The sequence below is a fragment of the Dermacentor albipictus genome, chromosome 3, assembly GCF_038994185.2.
Source record: "Dermacentor albipictus isolate Rhodes 1998 colony chromosome 3, USDA_Dalb.pri_finalv2, whole genome shotgun sequence".
Taxonomy (NCBI): Eukaryota; Metazoa; Arthropoda; class Arachnida; order Ixodida; family Ixodidae; genus Dermacentor; species Dermacentor albipictus.
The window spans coordinates 119,567,942-119,586,925 of NC_091823.1; the positions used below are offsets into that span (position 1 = coordinate 119,567,942).

General features: G+C 47.1%; 1 protein-coding gene across 1 annotated transcript in view; it reads right to left on the reverse strand.

The window, feature by feature from the left end:
• Positions 1–18,984, reverse strand: part of mRNA-cap (mRNA capping enzyme) — a 118,571-nt gene that overhangs the window by 38,773 nt on the left and 60,814 nt on the right. Inside the window, exons 14-15 of the mRNA XM_065453311.2 lie at positions 9,991–10,155; positions 4,087–4,158 (exon numbers count right to left, since the gene is read on the reverse strand). Of these exons, the coding sequence (XP_065309383.1) occupies positions 4,087–4,158; positions 9,991–10,155 (237 nt within the window). The remainder of the gene's footprint in view (positions 1–4,086; positions 4,159–9,990; positions 10,156–18,984) is intronic.

The window sequence follows — 18,984 nt, forward strand, 5'->3', positions numbered from 1 at the left end:
TGAAGGTCACGGCGTAGGTTATTAAGCTGGACGTGCAAGCAGAGCGAGCCGTAAGTCTTGATTGTGGGCCGGTTTGCCGCGCTAAGCTCGAAAGACGTAGGAGGACGGGTACCTTGAAGATGGGCTCGCGGGTAGCAGCATATGTTGAAACCGCTGTCGACAAGGAACTGCTGTTTTGTAATTTGGTCGGTGCCGAAGATGCGACAGCCTCCAGGTTGGCAGCTCGCAGCTGTGTCTACGACCTGCCATTGGCATTTCCCTTATGTTCAGCGGAGCAGGGTAGTCGACATTGTCATGCTCTGTCCCCGAAGCGTCGATGGTAGTAGCACCGGTCATCGTCACCAGGCTGCTGCGATGGGGTGCTGTTACGGTCACGGCTTTGCGTGTGGCGCGTCGGAAAGTGTTGATCCAGACGTCTTGCCACTCGCAAAGCCGTGACCTTAACTCTTCTCAGCTGGGCAGCCTGTTTTTGTAGCCACCGTCGGTGACGCATACCATGGGTGACGCAACGGTGGCGCTATGTTTTATTGGTAATGCAGTCCAGTGTGTAGCCGTGTTACGCTGGGCCGGATGATAACAAGGCAGAGGTATATGCGCAGAGTGTGTCAGCACATTGGCAAGAAAGATTTTATATTTGCTTCATTTTGCTCATGTTTGTTATGTGTGGGGATTGAAGTGTGCCCCGGCGCCCTGGCACAGGCATATACCTAGTCTATCTTTTCAATGCCTCTCCGCTTTCCGCTCGCATTGGTGGTCCAGCCAGCCTAGGATTTGGAGCAATGACCTGTGGCACTGCACCAGTCTGGCTTGACCCTCCATGCCCCACGGCGGTGCCCAGTGGTGTCCGGCAAAGGCTTGGTTTGAGGACAACGGCCCCTTCCTATGCTACGTGGACGATCTCACCTTCACCGATGGCAACAATTAATAAGCCTGTTCTACACTACGGAGACAACCCCTCAACAGAGATGCCGGCGGTCCATCGGGCCACAAGAAATGACAATACTGAAGCAGATTTGTAAGCATCACATTGTGCTCGATTTATTAGGACATTTAGCAGGAAATGCGAACTGAATTGTTTAGGTACTCATGACAGATGTTAGTGGGAAAGTGTAGAGACCAAACTCCCACCAACTCAGTGTGACCATTTATGTGCGGTTACAGTCACCGACCGTTTATTCGGACCTCACGGGGACTGCGAAAATGTCCGAATAAACAGGTGTCCGAAAAAGCAGATTAAGAAAAAAAAAATGAAATCCTTTATTTCCACGCACTTATTCAGGCTCGGCAGTAGGCTTGGAAGAAATCGTGAATGCGCCGTTGCACGCTGTTCCGTTTACGCGCTATCAGATAAGCCTGAATCTCAGAGAGGGTCGTACGGTCACTATTAGCGGCTGAAAGCACAGTCACTGTTTGTACACGCTCCGCATGCCACGGCAGCGTAGCACATGGTGCGTCATCTTCCGACTCAAAGTCATCGTCCGGCGGTGCAGCAGAAACCTGACGAATGATCTTGCCGTCGTCAAGTTCTGCGCATGTCAATACAGCAGTGTCAGCACCTATGAAACTGTCAAATGACACGGTGTCCGGAATCGCAATGCAACCACTGCGCAGGTCTCGGCAGAACATTTCCCGCGTCGGTAGGGAGCACATCGGAAGGCGACAAGTCTTGGGGCTCCCGGCACCCGCTTGCCGGCATTCCCCAGCGCAGTCTGCGCCGGCACTGTCGGCGCCATTAGACCCTTGACGCGATGTTTACGTATGCCGCGTTGGATCACCGAAACCTCGACACAGCACACAAAGCAAACACCACCGTGCCGACACCAGTCGCACTAACGAAAAACGCGGCCTGCTCGCAGCGTCTTGCGCGAAGAAACAAATCAGCTGCTGGATTGTCTTGACATGGCTTGCTAAGCTGAAACCGGAACTGCTGCAGAGCCTTTCTAACCAAGCAGAAACGATGATGATGAGCGGGGATTTCCACTAGCGCCACTTCGTGGGGCAGCAAGGAAGCTCCGTTCAAAATAAAAATGGCGTTCAGCAAGTCGACCGAGTTGGCTCAAGGAGTGTCTCGACCGAGTTCTCGACCGAGTTGCTCTACTACCGAGTTGGCTCAAGGAGTGTCCGAAAAATCAGAAGAGAGGTTGCAAGGTGTCCGAACTTTCGGCAGTTGTTATACATTATGGTCTATGGGGAGAATGGCGGTGCCGCGAAGCTGACCGAATAATCGGGCATGTCCGAATTTTCGGAGTCCGGAAAATCGGTCGGCGACTGTACATGAATTTGATGTGGGATTGTATATTGTGTGTTAATATTGTAAGTGTGTCTTGTATGCAGTTGCCTATTTCATGTCTTGTGCACTAGGAACCATGACACTAGTGTTGATCCTTTCCGGATGCACTTGTACATTGCGAGTTAATGATGTAAATGTGTCGTGTATGCCATTGCCTATAATCATGTCTCGCGCACTGGGAACTGTGACACTTGTGTTGATCCTTTCTGGACGCTAAGCCATATGCAGTGCCTCATGCTCGCCCATGGTCGTACTGCACCGAGCCCCACTTATCGGAGGCCCAAGCCAAAGGAGGCTGTCCGAGCTCTCGTGAGTGGGCCAATTTTGATTATCATGAGAGCAAGCTGCATGTACTTGCGATGTTCTAGCGGTGCAGATCACACAATATGGGCGCCAAGGAATGAGTCAGAAACACGGAGCATTACGGTATCGGCTGGTGCAATTGATGAGATTGCTGAGCTTCGTCCCTGAGCAGTATTCTTGGTTGTCGATCGCTTTTGAGGCTGTCACTGTGCAATGTTTCATGGGACCCGGCACTGGACATGTAAGCATTCACAGGCAACGACATTCTCGCCACCAAGTTGAGACTGCACGCTTGGCACTGCACGAGGAATACTGTCGGAAACGTCCAGTGCCAAGTCATGCGAAATCTTGCAAAACTGATCATATCTTCGAATTTAGCACTGCTGTGTGTTTGTTGGGCGTGATGATATGTGGACTTGGATAACATTCTAGTGCCAGCAGACAAGCACAAAAGGGGGACATAGTGGTGTCTGTGTCTCCCTTTCGTCCTTGTCTGTCGGTTCTAGAATGTTATCCAAGTATCCTCGAAAGAAACAAGTCATGAACATGGCCCCTGCAGCAGACATAAAATAGTCTGATGATGAAGACAAAATGTTGACTCGCTATCCTGGCCCTGCAAAAGTGCTTGTCCAGTGAAGCTGTTCAAAACCACCACTACAACTGCTGAGGGTGGCATGCAATGCTTCATTGCTCAATTCCTCCTCCGGTGCATTATTCATCCCCAGAAGAATGTGGACGTGCAGAATTTCCCTGTGCTAAAATTCCACTGCAATCAACCAGTGGCAGCATGCTGCCACTGGTTGATTGCAGTGGAATTCATATTCATATTCCTCATATTCATGCTGCTGCTCGAGAGTTTCTAACTATGCGTTGCCTACCTGTAACGGTGCTGCAAAAACAATGAAATCAGTTGCTAGGCTGGTTCTTCTATATATGAAAGGCTAGTGACGTCACTCCCCACGTCGCAAGCTGCTGTGGCGATGGCAGCTTGCGCAACATTAATCTTTACCGGGAAACGTATGCAGGGAGTACTACATGCTTTGCATTGTCCGCAGGAGCGTTTCATCATCAGTTATGTGGTTTGGATGCTTGTTTTGTGCATCTTCTTTATTGAAGTGAATGCATGATACCAAAGAATGTATGCACTTTTCACTTCAATTGCTAAAGCCTTTTTTTTTTCGTGAGGACACCACCGCGAAGAATTCTGACCACCTACAGGTTGAGATCTTTTACAGCTTCACAGTAAAAAATCTGCGTACAAGCGTAATTACTTCCTGCTTCACACTCTATAATGTGGCTGCCACTGTTAGTAATCAGATGTGCAATCATTTGCCCATCAGCAGAATGCCACAGGGGTGGGCAGCTATGACTCAATCTTATAAACTGCCAAAACATCTCATATTCATAAAGAGTTGTATAGAAAAGGAGGCCACACTTGTACACCTGCACAGGTTGCACAACTTGCCCAGAGAACTGCAACAAGGATCACTTACGTCCATTTTGGGCTGGAAGATGAGGCCATCCAGCTCGTGAGGCATGCTCTGTGCAAACTTGTCACTCAGCAACTGTAAACAGTGGCAGTAGAAAAAACAAACTCCTGAAAGCACAATACATGCTTGGAAATATAAGCAGTCTATCAGAGCTTACTAAATGCGGCGGTCAGTGGAGTGTCAAAATGGCAAACAGTTTGCTAACATCAATCGCTATATCATTTTATTCATGCTACAATTTACTATTCAAGGTCTTCAGGCATCCAGAATTTACAAATAACATTTTAAATTGATAGATCTACACAATATGGCTTTCTCAATCCTGACAGCAAAGGATGAAAGGCGACAAAATGGCTCATATAAAAGATACCTCCAAATCGATGACACTGATGTACTGGCGCCTAACTTATGGTGCAAAATAAAAAACAAATTGAACTTTGGCCTTTATTTTCACATCTAGTAAACAACCTCTCACCGCAAAACTTGCAAATGGTATGGAGTTCTGAAAGAATACTTTGTTAGTGGGAACTGATTTAGTGTTTCTCTTTAGTACAGTCGAACTTGACTATATCGAACCCGTTTACATCAAATTATTCTATATACTGTATCGAACAATTTATGGACACGGTATAGTTACAATGAGTATACATAGCAAAAGTTACGCTTACATTGAATAAAAGTAGTAGTGACTCCCTATATATCGAACGTCGAGTGGCGGAAAAGTGCCCCCAGAAGTTAGCCTTCCCTTGCGGTGGCGGGGAAACCCGGCGGCGCGGCTCTATCCAACTGCTCTCCCTACCATGACCGCGCTGCCTCGGATGAGCCGTCGACAGCCCCTGCAAAAAATGATCCTGGCCCGCCCGCAGAGCTTGTTCAGACAGCCAATCAGAGGCTCTTGTGCCCTTGTCGTGCAAGATGGCGAAAGTTCGAGTTGTCTCGCTGCTTTTCTGGTTTGTTGTCTGTGCGCCTTGTGGGCCTTCTCCCGCAGTGTTGCCGTGATGGAGTGGCAGAATTCGCCTTTCGTCGTGAAGCTTGAAATCATAAATCGGGTCCAATGCGGCGAGAAGTCAGATGTCCCCGCAGCGTGAATGATTCCGAGGAGCCCTCTCAGCACGATCTTGAATAAGAGGGAGATTAGGGCTAAAGCGGCCAAACTCGCGACCCGGTGCCCGTGGTGCCCGACGCGTACGCACGGCCATGTGCAAGTGGTTCATCCAAAATTGCTTCAGCCGTGCCAGCTTCCGTGCACTCGGTGATGACTGTAAATTCTCATGAATGCGACGCAGCCATTGCCAGTGTTGCCGAAGTTTGGAGCGAGCTGTCAGAATTTCCGGAAGCTGTTGACGAATCCCCGGTGGATGAGTTTGTGAGTGCAAATGATGGTGTCGCGACCACGGGTGAGCCCGAAAACGTAGACTACATTGCCGACATTGTACCGAGCACAAGTGAAAGTGGGCACAATGAGGAAAGCAACGACGGTCCTTTGCCCACATGCTTTGAAGTGATTGGTGTGCTCACACTAGTCCGATGCTTCTGTGCAAATGCGGAAGGTTGCGGCCTCAGCTGCTCCGACTCCTTAGACAATGTGGGGAAGTGCATGCGTCGCAGGCAGCGAAATCGCCCAAGCAGAAGAAAATGCAGGCCTATTTCATGCGAAACTTAGCTTAGTTTCATGAAACTAGCTTGTTTCATCAAAAAAGTGATTTTATAAATGCTATGTGCTTTTATGACATCCAATTATTTAGCAGGCTTATATCGAATTATGTCCTATATCGTACTAATTGGCGTTTTTTTGCTAGTTCGATATAACCGGGTTCGACTGTATCCGTTTAAGATTAAGGTTGTACTGCACAATGCTTGCCCAAATGATTATTATTACTAAGGCTATGAAAATATCAAGAATACTGTATTGAATAATGATATGCAGATGTAGTTATCTACATGTTTCTTTCTTTTACTTTAATGCACTTTAACATGGCAAATATGCTGCGAACAGTAAAAAGTTAGACTAATAAATAATTACAGTGAATAACAAGCGTTTGTATTGGTGGTAACAGCCTGACCAACAACTCCCGACTGGCAGCCACAAAAACAGGTGAAAGAAGCAAAGAAAGCTACTTGCTTTCAACAACCTAATGACCCTGTACTTGTGTGTTTAGATCCGCACCTTTCAGCAGAGTGGTAACATTCATTGGCATTGTTGTAACATTCATCGCCGATCACCCACCATTCTGCACCAAGTCCCGAGTCCCACTCAGACACATATCGTGGTAAAGGATTACCCATTACCCTATGCTAAAATGAAATCACAGGATCGTGATGTGTTGCACTAAGGGGGCCAGATGGGAACATGGTGGATAGTTCGAACATTTCCTTAGAGGCAACGTGAATGGGCATCACCTGTAGTGTATCGGACCATTGGTCCTTCACTCCTTATTGCAGTTGGACTCCTTTGCTAAATTACCGCCACTGCCTTTCATTGTGCTAAGTTGTGCCCTTGCTGTTCATGCACCCATGCCCCTAGTTACTGAGGGTTCCGACTTTGCTGCCAGTCTTAGTCTGGTGGCTGAGCCACAACAGGTGTGTGCTGAGTAACACAACATTCGACACGTATTCGTAAGTTAGACAGAAACAAAAACTTCGCCAGAAATACATTCAATTTGTTTCAAATATAAAATATGCATATACAGACGAACCCACTTATAAAGTTACCAGTTTTAACAATTTATCGGTTATAACAATGAAAAGCTGCTGCACCGTTACTTTTGTATGTTTTCTATGGGAAAATAACCCGCTTACTACAATGTCCCCATGCCGCATTATCGGTTATAACGATGAAGTCTGGCTGCAGGGTGTCTGTGCTGAAATGTAATGGAATGAGAAATCATTGAAAAGAAAAAAGAAAAAGTGAAATGCGAGCCGCTGCACGATCGCCTGCCACTCCAACTGCCGCGGCGTGCTTCTCTCCATGAAAGATGCATGCCAGTCTCGCGCGCACCTCTCCCGTCGCCCTTCCACCCCTCTGAACAAGAATGGGCTGTGCCCATAACTCCGCGCTGTGCCACCCTCCGAAACATGAATGGACCGCGCCAATGCTCACAATGCTGCTGGTGCTACCCCCAGATTGCCAGCTGGGCTACCACAGTTGCTTCTTTATTCTATGGCCATCATTCTGTGCAATTCTGCTAACAGATTAAGTCGCTCGTGCTTGTCTTTGTTCGTTGCATTGAAGTCGTTCTTGGCCACGTTGTTTCTTTGCCTCATTTGACTCGCCGCCGAAACGTAAGATTGCTGATCCGCCCGCCGATCATAGGCAACGCACAATGTTGCCGTTGAAAAGAAAGCACACTGCTATAGATTCGGAAACGAAGTGCTTCTAACCGATCAGGCGATCGTCGCGAACGTGCTTGCATCGGATAGTGACAGTGACGGCCACGACGACAACGCTGATGCGGTAGGGCAGGCTATCTCAACATTGTCCGTGCAGGAGGTCCTGTAGACGATTCAGTCCCTCATGGGCTTGTTATCGCGAGGGACCTTCCGTTTCACTACGTGGAGCACCTGGATGCCTTGGAGAAGGATGTCGGCAAGCTTCGCGTAAAGCAAGCAAGGCAGATGGACCGACGGTTTTTCTGTTCAATCCAGTGGGAAGTATGTGACGACATGCTTGTGGCGATCCCGTCCCAGCATTTCTTCAGGATTTATCAAGCCGAGATGCTGCCGCGGCAACCTTCCTGCATTTTTTGAAAAGCGTCGTTTAGGGCAACCAAAGCGATACCTTGGCGGATCTCGTATGTCACTTGCTGCCTGTGACCTCTCTTTGCAGTTGCTATAGCAGTGCTGTTCTTGAACAGTGACAGCTGCGGCTTGTTAACACACGATCCGAGTGGACAGGAAGCAGAGTAAACTGTTATATGAGTCAACACAATCAGAAGCCAGATGGAGGACAGTGGTGGGGAGGAGAACCGGCCTCCCCGCTATTATAGTTTTCTTGGAACAGCTACGCCATCCCTCATTTTGATTTTTTTTTCATGCAACCCAGTTATAACAATTAGTGGTTGTAATAATGGAATTTTCATAGCACTTGAATATTGTTATAAGTGGGTTCCTGTAGAATACTCGTGTAGAATAAGCAAAATAAAATAAAATATAAAATATACTCAGGTTTTGAATCGAATATTTAATATATGACACTTGAACGGTAATCAAAATTTTCTAATATTTGCACAGCTCTAATTGTTACATTAGTACCTTCTCAGTGTCACCAAAAGTCGCCCGACTTCATACTATAGTGCAGTTCACTTATAACGATATCAAGAAGAACGAAAAATCCAATCACTATAAATAATCATCGCTATATCCGGACTGCCGTAAAAAAAAGAAGCTGCCGAACAAACTTTTGTAGCTCTGAAACCAAATTTGCCACTTTTGATAAAAAATTAACGTTGTAGAAAGTAGGCTGTGAAAAATAAAATGTTTATTAATACTTCTAGACAGCATCTCAAGCGTTAGGCATGCTGAAATAGTCAGAAATCTGCACTTGCTTTTGCGGAAGTTTCAGGTTCACAACTGCGGTGTGCATGAAAGTTCCAAATGCTGTGCAAACACTGGCAGTTCTGATATAGCATGCATGAAATCAATGGGCGATTCGATCGACAATGGTGCACTTTGGATGAACATCGGGGTCGATGTCAAAGACAGCCCATTGTCAATTTTGTAGTCACTGAGCACGTGCTGGTGGGCTAGTTGGTTATACATGATTACAAAGAAGGTGCCAAATAAAACAGCAGACGAAGGATGGAGACACGAGACAACCACGTAGTTAGTGTTAGTGTGCCGATGTAGTTTTCAGTTATTAGCGCACCTACGTGGTTGTCTCGTGTCTCCATCCTTCGTCTGTTGTTTTATTTGGCATCTTCTTTGTAATCTTGTAGTCACTGCTGTTGTCTGTTGCGACAGTGATCAACCCGTTGGAGATCTCTTCGCAGAACAAGGCAGCGCTATCTGCACTAAAAAACTTCTCCATTGAAGCACCATCTATTTCTTCGTCAGTACCGACGAGCTCTCAAAGTTCGCTAATGCCAGTTGCTTCCACCGTGTTGGATTCACCCATGGGGGTTTTGCTCTGGCGCACAAAGCCTGCCATTTCCAATGATCAGTATGGCCACTGGCTCTAGCCTTCATGATCGTGGTGCTCCCAGTTTTCTGAATCGTCGATATAACAGACTGCGCAAGCTCATACTTAGTCTTGCAAAATTTGCAGTTTCGTCTGAAGTGACACAGATTTGTGCTCTGACAGCTCACCTAACGCTGCTACCGCGGGGCACTTCCATGCTCGCTGAGAAAGAGAGGGAGGCTGTAGAAAGGTGTGTCGGCGCAGTTCATTTTTCATCATTTTTCTCTCTCTCTCTCTTCTATGGACGCTCACAGTAAAGCCCCTCCATACTACACCACCCTGAAAAAAGCGTGAGCTGATGAAGGGGCTTTAGCTTGCATGACGTAGCAGCTGGCGCCATCTTGTGGCACACTGCGCCAACTTGTGATGCTCTCCGTGGATTTTGCAATTGACGCGTAGGTGGGACGCGCTGTACGGTAATGGCGGCAGATACGAACTCGCATAGGCATACTTTTCACCCCGTCTTGGTCAATGAAAACTTAACAACACAAATTTCACGATTATTCTGCATGAAAAATGCCACCCAAAAGGAAAAATTTCGATTGTTATATCCGATATACAGTGAATAACATATCGTTACATGGTCTTTTTTCTCATAGCCCTAATGCATAAGTTGATACTCTTAAGTCGACTCATTGTTGTAACCAATATATCATTACATGTGGTGTCGTCACAAGTGGACTGCACTGTAGTGTCAGTCCAGACATGGTACTGTCTTGCAGTGTGCTCACCTTGTACGTAAAAGCGGCATCCCAGAACTGCTTGTGCCGCACACCAAAGGGCTCTATCTCGCGGTTGATGCGGCCCTCCTGCATGGCTGCCTTGCGTGGCTCGTACAACTCTCGGGAGATGCACGTCAGCCGCCGACAGAAGTCCACACCCCAGACCTCTTCACCCTGCACGCAGAAAAGAGGGGGGTGGGTGCAAGCATTGAAAGGCAAAGACCCCCCCAAGGTCCCTTTGTTTCAGTGAGCCATGCAATTTCTAGCAGCAATTCATTACGGTAAGAGAGGTACCAAAGCGCACAAAGATTAAATTAAAAAATATGCTTTTTGTATCGATGCAATGCACACTAAGTTGACCCTACACTGTAGCAGACTGTCCTTCTGATGGGCATGAGGACACTTCGGAAATATGTTCATTGTGCCACCTTTCTTTAACAGGCTACTACGGTGTTTTTTGAACCACATTAGGATATAGCAATTTTCAAATGGCATTGACAGTCCTGTCACCGCAAATGTGGCTCAATTTGGTTAGAAACTTGTCAACAATCTTAAATAAGCAATAGACAAGGAACCAAAACTGAAATGGGCAGCTGCTTCGTGTGACATCTACAATGAGTCGATGACGTTAGATCCTACACTACCGTAATGTGAACACGCAGTAGATGTGGTGTTAACGCCAAGAAAGTGAAGCTGACGATGTCTTCCGATGACATGGGGAGCTTTTCCAGCTCTTTTGAACTAGACAGTGGCGATTTCAGCGACGTGAGAGCTGAAGGATTGCCGTTTGCTTTTGACCCACCCTTGCGCAAGGCGGATGACCTGCCCTGAGTTCAACAGAATGTGCTGCAGCAAGACGAAAAACAAGCTTGTGTTACCACATCTGTCAATTCAATGATTGTTGGTTGTTGTCTCATAGAAAAAGGAGCCAGTTTCATTGTTTCTGGGCAAGGTGGCAGCATGTTCTCCGACGTCACAAACACAGGGTGGCCAGTAAAAAGTTATAAATTTGTGGGCATGAGTGGGGAACACGCAACGAATCTTTAAAATTCATTTTCAGAGAAGCTAAATGACTTGCAGTCATATCGTCTGGAACAGATTATCAGAGTTCAAAAGAGAACATGTACATCTACACTCGTTATAACGGACCCGCATGCAACAGACTTTCAGATATAACGGACCATATTTCACCCTTAGTTTGTTCTACTTATTAATGAAAGGAAGATCGATTTTAACGGACTGTGCTACAACAGCCTATCGGATACAGTGGACGCAATCAGCGTAATTTTTTTTTTCCAAAATCGGTCGTATAAATGTACTTTTGCCGTGTCGACACGGGCTGACAATTGACTTGCGAGGGTCAGCCGACGATCACGGCTCAATATTGAGCGCCCAAGGGGGGAAGGCGGGGCGGAAATGCGCAGTCTTCTTTTGCAGTGCGGAACAGGGGGAGGGGGTGTAGAGAGAGAGTGGGTTCTACTCCGGCAGTTGATGCTTACTGTGCAGCCGCCGTATCTTGAAAGCGATTTGCGATGTGAACAAAGAGCTCGCCCACGCGGGCGCCGTATCTTGAAAGCGATCTGCGATGTGGACAAAGTGCACCCAGTGCCAGTACCTTCGTATGCGCTTTGCTTTCGACGTTTAGTTCGCACTGAAGCGAGAGAAAGCATGAAAGCCAAATCACTCGCTGCTGCTGCCACGCTTATCTTGCTTAATTTGCGGTCGCAATCGATGCTTTGCCTTTCGGGCGAAACCGCTACATTTTTGTTCGTTTTTTTGTTTTTGTTTTTACTTTGGAAGTTCATCATTCACTCTATGCAATAAAGGTGTTAGACATTGTGATGAAAGTTTTGGAAGTGAGGCATTTCGGATATCATGGACTTCGGATGAAACAGCCATTTTTTGTCTGATTACCAAGGTCTGTTGTAACGAGAGTCAACTGTATTCCAGATTTTACTGAGGTCAGTGGACACCAAAATATCATCAGAGTTACACTTTAATTGAGGATCCTCAATATCAGCACGTAAACAGCCCTGAGCAATTGCTGTGTTTGCTCAGCAGGTACGCACAACACTTTGGGGGGATTTCTAGAACGCAGCTTGTAGGCGCCCATTCCTGCGGCGGGTGTCAGTGTAACCAAGCGAATGAGCACATCAAAAGATGAAAGTGAACATGCAGCACAGTGAGGGATGAAAACATGAGGAGGCAAGTGGAATATAAGGGTGCAGCGAAATCATGAGGCGGAAAGTGGAGGAGGAAGGTATGGCGAAAGGGTGAGAGGAAAAGTGTAGTGCGGAGACGATGGCTATGAGATGGCGCCACAGTAGCGCACATTGTCTGGGAGGTCTGTCGGCAGCAGCTGCTGTGAATCACGCTCACACGTCACCCACACGCTGGCTCTCGCATTCTCCAGATTAGCAAGGCAGTCGCGCCACCCTTCGGTCCTCTTGCAAAGTGCCGCGTGAGACAGAGTGTCTGCACCAGCCAATATACCACGAAATGAAAACACGCATAGATAGAACTGCGCTAAAATGTCGCATTAGGGAGTATTGTAGTTGTCAGTGAATTGATTCACTTTCAATGTGTTACTCTAAACTTAACGTGTTGCCAATCTGCAACAAAGGCGAGCTTCAAAGCAGCCAGTAAAAATCACCCATGAAGGGGGTGGTTCACCCCAATGCCAGGCTGTCTATAAGAAGACAACAGGAATCTGGTCTCTAAACATCACTAGAATCACCTGCTGAACAATACAACATGTCCACTTAGACAAACTTTAATGATGTCTACAGTGCAATGTAGGGAAAAATTTGCGTTGTTTCAAAATGAAGACATTTCGAAGTGCTCTTTCCTGCCACTGTGGGAGTGATAGCAAGGTTTGTTCATTATGCAGCTGAACAAGCAGGCTGTCTGGCTGCTTGGCTCACAGCTTTACCGCTGCCACAACTGACCCATAGACATAGACAGGCCCGTTTAGAGGAAGTGTGAGCAAGATGCAGATAAAATATTGCCAGCGTCAGTGAAGAGAGAGAGAGAGAACGGTAATAAAGATAAAACGCAACAACCTAAAAGGAATTATAAGAATCACATAGTATGTGAAGTTGTGCTAGATAGTTGTAACAAGACATGCATGAAGAAACGTCCAGCTTCCCATTCATTATCAACAACCACCACAAGCTTTCATGCAACCTTTCATTAAACTGAATAATAATAAAAAAAAATCGGCAGAACCCATTTCACTATGACTGTTGACGGTAATGCGTTTAGCACTGAATCAATATAGTGACACAATTATGTATTGCCACTGTTGAAATGAGTTGTGTGTGAGATACGTACAGCTGTGATGCTACCAAGGTCGTGTGATTGAGAAATTTTTGTAGCAGCAGAATTTTCATTTTAGAGTACTTTGGAGCAGCTAATTTTGCATTTAGGAGCATTTTGGAGGAGTGAATTGCATTTGAAACCTTAAAAGTACTTATGGAGCATTCATGAGGGGCTAAATAAAACACTTGCAGCCTAAGCAGATCTCATGGAGAAAATGTTCCAAGGGAAGAAGTAGTAGCACTCAATGTTACTTCGTCCCAATAATGTCCAAAAAATGGGGAAAGCCAGTTATACAGTTGAAGGTTGTGTATTAACTTCCTCAGCAATTTTCTTAACATAAATAAATAAATGGAAGATAGTGACTCAAAGAAGGCAATTAAATGTTTAAAGAATAATGCTTTCAAAGTAAATACATGCAGTTGTCAACATGCACAGCTCCTGACCAAAAGCTATCAGATTTGTGATCCCACAAAATATTGCACATAATATTGCTTAGCCATCACAGAAAGCTCACAATGTAGAACTTCCCCCACAAAGTTCCAACGTTGCAGCTTTTGGTTCATGTCTCCGAGCTGAGTCATACTATCAGCCTGGACTTGGCCTCATTCAATCTCCTCAATGGAAGGAGTGCGACTTCACTAAGCTGGCCTCTCTTGGGGGATTATATGCATGGTGGCTCTGGGGAATAATTAGGCCCCCATGGCTGCCAGACCATTTAAGAGGCTGGAAGCTACTGCTTGTCCATCATGTGAAGAGGGCCTGTTTCTCCTTTATATTTTTTATGATTAGGATCGTCATGTGACGCTCCCTCTTAGTTTTTTCCTTCCTCCACGGTGGCTACGGAGCTGTTGGCAACACTGTCGATCGCCTGTTCATGGGAATGGTGACAAGCATCATCATCATCAACAGTTCTGTGCAGTGCAGAAAAACCGAGTTGCACAAGCCATCTGAGACTCTAGAACAGGTTGCGCATTACTTTGAGATCGGAGAAAGGCTTTTATAGTGTTTGCCGTTAATACGGCAACTGTGATCTAGATACATGTATTAAGGGCTGTTAACTAATTCTCGCTTTTCTTTAACTCCATCATACTTATAGCTTTAGCGTGCCATAGAGCATTATTAGAGAAAACTGTGCTCGCATAAGTGCTCATTTGTAGGCCATGTTGTTCTCTCGCGAAAACGGGCAGATGCCATGCATCGCGCACACGGCATAGGTAAAATGAGCGAGGTGGTTGTTTATGCTGCTGTATACCAAATACACCTTCTCTTGTTTGCCACTTGACGAAGAGGCAAACAGTGCATCTCTGAAATTGAGTAATGTGTCGGCAAAGCAACACGTACAGGCCCACCCATATATGTAGCGAATGCGGCCGACAGCCTACAGGTACAGTGACGTACAAATGTTGGCACAGTGCTGTGTCGCCGCTTACCGCTTATTGTGTGCGCGCCGTGCGAAGTGAAGAGTAGCTGATTTCAAATTGCTAAGGCCAGAATTGAACTACAAAAGCAGTTTCGTTCGACCTAACTGCTTACATTTCAGTTCAGATCTGCCAGTAGCGAGTGCATGAACTCGACGGCGCCAGGCTAACCATCGCTGAACAGGACCGACATTGGCTCAAACTTCGTGGGCACGGCTTGAGAGGGTTAAAGCTTATGCATTTCAACTTGGTAGGCGCGCTTGACTCATTTTGAGCACGATTAATTACACATACAAGCGAAGACGCTGTCGTTATTGTGTTGTCAGTTCGATGGCCGATCGTATGAGGTTGGGTTGAACGATGGTCGGCACGCTGATTTTGCCGAAGCCTTCGACAAGAAAGCCTGTCGCAGTACAACTCGCACTCGTTGGTTGCATCGTTGTTGACCTGGTATGATAAAACGGTCTCAGTGACGCACAGCAGTCGGTCAGTCATTGGAGTGAGCGTCTTGTCGGTATCGTATTGACCCAGTGTTGCTGCGCCTTACAAGTACGTGCAGTCAGGAATGCGCTGCCACCACTAGCAAGTGAGGACCGACGCTGCAAAAAGACTTCGTGTCAGCAACTTGATGTACTTAAGTGTCGCCCAATTGTAACGTACAGGTTTTTTGTTAAATTAGTGAGCCATTCATGAAAGGCGGCAACTACCCGGCTCACGGTGCAGTTTGGCCAACTCACACGATGCCCTGGCCATTTTCTCTTTTAATGGGGAGCTGCGGTCTTACGCTACACACGTTTTCGGCACCGCACCGACGTTGAGCTACCAGTAGGGCAGATCGGCAACGCTGATGAAACGCCGGTGTGGTTCGACATGCCGTCGCCCACCACAGTGTGCGAACGCGGCGCAAAAGAAGTCAAGCTTCTTTCTACGGGGAATGAGCATTTGCGCTTCACGGTGAAGCTCGCGTGTACTGCAGACGGCAGAAAGCTGCCCATATACATAATATTCAAGAGCAAGACGCTGCCGAAAGAGGATTTCCCGCAGGATGTTGTCGTTCGCGTGAATAAAAAGGGCTGTATGGACGAGGCCCTCATGCTCAATTGGATTAAGACCGTCTGGAATCGGCGACCCGGCGCACTCCTGCGGTGTCCGAGCAGGCTCGTCTTGGATGCCTTTCGCGGGCACTTGACGGCAGGTGTGAAGCAGGCACTCCGCGACGGAACTCGGCATCATTCCGGGAGGCATGACGTCAACACTTCAGCCACTGGACGTCGTGCTCAACAAGCCCTTTAAAGACCGTGTCCATGAACAATGCAATCAGTGGATGGCCGGCAACAACCCGACGACGCCAACCGGCCGGCTGCGCAGGCCGCCTCTCGCCACTGCGGCCACATGGGCGTCGCAGGCTTGGCGCTCACTGCCCGACGATATGGTGGTGCGGGAATTCAAGAAGTGTTGCATTGGCAAACTCCTTGGACGGCACCGAGGATGACATGTTGTGGGACGCAGCCAGTGAAAAGCAGTCGTCTTCGGATGAGAGTTCAGACAGCTCAAACGAATGAGCAGGTGACGAGTCTGGCGGCACCACTAAATAAAACGAAGTTTTGTGCCTTATAATTTTTATGTTGACTTCTTTGCTTCAATGTAAGGGGGTCGACCTATATTCCGCGCTATACGGTAATCCGCTAGGGTAGGGCGCATGCGCCGTCGCGCCATGAAAGAGGTGGATTGTGCTGTGGGTTGGCGCTGTGGTGGTACTGCTGGCAGGATAGTACCGTTCAGTACCACATGATGGCACGGGGTAAGGAGAGCATAGTCGAATTCTTGCCTTGTGACAGCTAGTGCTTTGAGATGCTGTCGTTGAGATGGTCGCAGTGTCTGCATCAGAGGCAGTGGCAGGCACTGCATGGAGTTGCGAACGCACTGCTTGAGGAAGCGGTGCTCGAAGTACTGGCTGGTTTTCGTGTACGGGTAAGGCATTTTGGTAAGGGGGAGCACCTCCATAACAGGGAGCAATATAGTGCCACAAATAGCCGCCTCCCAGTGCAGGCGCCACATATTCTTGAATAGTAAGCAGGGTTGGTTCTTCATAATTTTTGTTCGTTATCCATTATTAGCAAGCATTTCGGCAGCGCAATTTCAGGCACACGTGTGTCAGATTTCTTGTTCAAAGTGTTATAAAGAGTATGAAGGACACTTCACGATTTTTCTCCTGAAATTTCTGCATTGTCGTTGCCCATAGTGCTAATTAAAAGTGCAGAGAAAATTTGCAGACAAACTGGAGCCAGTACGAAGGCTCAGGCGCTTTCTTCATTTGCTAGCTTCATGGCTTCAGACAAACACTTATGATTTCACAAGCTGGCCAGTTGCGCTTGCACGTAAAAATAAATAAACAATAAAAAAGCGTATTCTCCCAGCTCCCCACTGCTTCGCGAGGCCACAAAAAAGAGGGAGGCAGCTGAGCAAGTGCATGCGAGCTGTGATAACAAAAATGGGGAAACATCACCGACACTGCCGATGCTGCCCCATTGCATTTGCCCTGGTATTATCGTCAAAGTCGAGATTTCAAGATGTCAGGAGTTCAGTGCAAAAACATTTTGAGATAAGCAGTGAAAAACACAAGGGTTGGCACCACGGCCGGAAAATAAATGTTCTGTTTAACCAATATTTTGAGATACCAGAGTCTGTGTTCATGAGGATTTACTGTAATTTCGTGATCAGGGTGTCTAGCATAGCGCAGCTGCAAGGAAATTAGGATTTCAAGCGACAAGAGGATTAATAGAAATGCATGGCACGGACCTGGTCAGGCTGTGCACGTTTTGTAATGGCGGCGGTGCAGTTGCCAGGGGTAGATGTCGTCAAATTCCAAGACTCGTTTTAGCACAGTTTGGTGCAATTTCTTAGCACCCTCTGCTGCGTCGCAGGTCTGACCGCCGCCGTGGTCAGTTGCTTTCCAGCTGCTGGGGACTGAGGGCCGGGGTTTGATTGTTGTGTTCATAGGAGGTTGTGTTCATAGGAGGGCAGGTAGTGACGGCGGATCCGGATCATGAGACGGAAATAATCAGAAGAATAAGAATGGGCTGGGGTGCGTTTGGCAGGCATTCCCAAATCATGAACAGCAGGTTGCCATTATCCCTCAAGAGAAAAGTATTTAATAGCTGTGTCTTACCAGTACTCACCTACGGGGCAGAAACCTGGAGGCTTACGAAAAGGGTTCTACTCAAATTGAGGACGACACAACGAGCTTGGAAAGAAGAATGATAGGTGTAACATTAAGGGATAAGAAAAGAGCAGATTGGGCGAGGGAACAAACGCGTGTTAATGACATCTTAGTTGAAATCAAGAAAAAGAAATGGGCATGGGCAGGACATGTAATGAGGAGGGAAGATAACCGATGGTCATTAAGGGTTACGGACTGGATCCCAAGGGAAGGGAAGCATAGCAGGGGGCGGCAGAAAGTTAGGTGGGCGGATGAGATTAAGAAGTTTGCAGGCACGGCATGGCCACAATTAGTACATGACCGGGGTTGTTGGAGAAGCATGGGAGAGGCCTTTGCCCTGCAGTGGGCGCAACCAGGCTGATGATGATGATGTGCAATTTTAGTGCAATTTTTTTCAGGTTGGCTAATTAAATCTAATTTGGCGCTGTTTGGCACATTGGCACAGGAGTGGAATCGCTGGAAATGCAGTGGGTGCACTCAACGCCATGTAGCCCCGCCGCGAAGTCAGCGCGTAGCCTCCAAAATGCATGGCATGCCATTGCAAGCGAATGCTGAGAAACTTGTCATGCGGCACATGCCCAGTGCATTTTTGGTGCAGCCTGCTAAAGCGTCGGGTTGCTGTCCTTGAGGAACCCCTGTGACGAGGGTTCGATTGCACACAGCAATGGAGAAACTTTTTTATCATTTTAGAGAGGTACATTTTCAGTGGCACATACCGTATTTACTCGCATAATATGATCGCACTCGCGTAATGATCGCACCCCTGAATTTTGTCGTCAAAATTCGATTTTTTTTATTTCCCGTATAATGATCGCACCCTGAACTTGCCGCAGCGATACGTCGTGTGCCAAGTCTAGCTAATCATGATTGCGCTTACCATCTGTCGAGTGCTACGCGAACGACTCGTCTGCAGGCACCAAACATGCTTAAGTAGACGCCTCATTTCATTACTTTCATCACTTTCCGCGCAACCAAACTTGCCTTTATTATGGGTAGGCTTTATAATGGTTGTAGTCAACAAAAACAATAAAGGCGCCTTTCGAT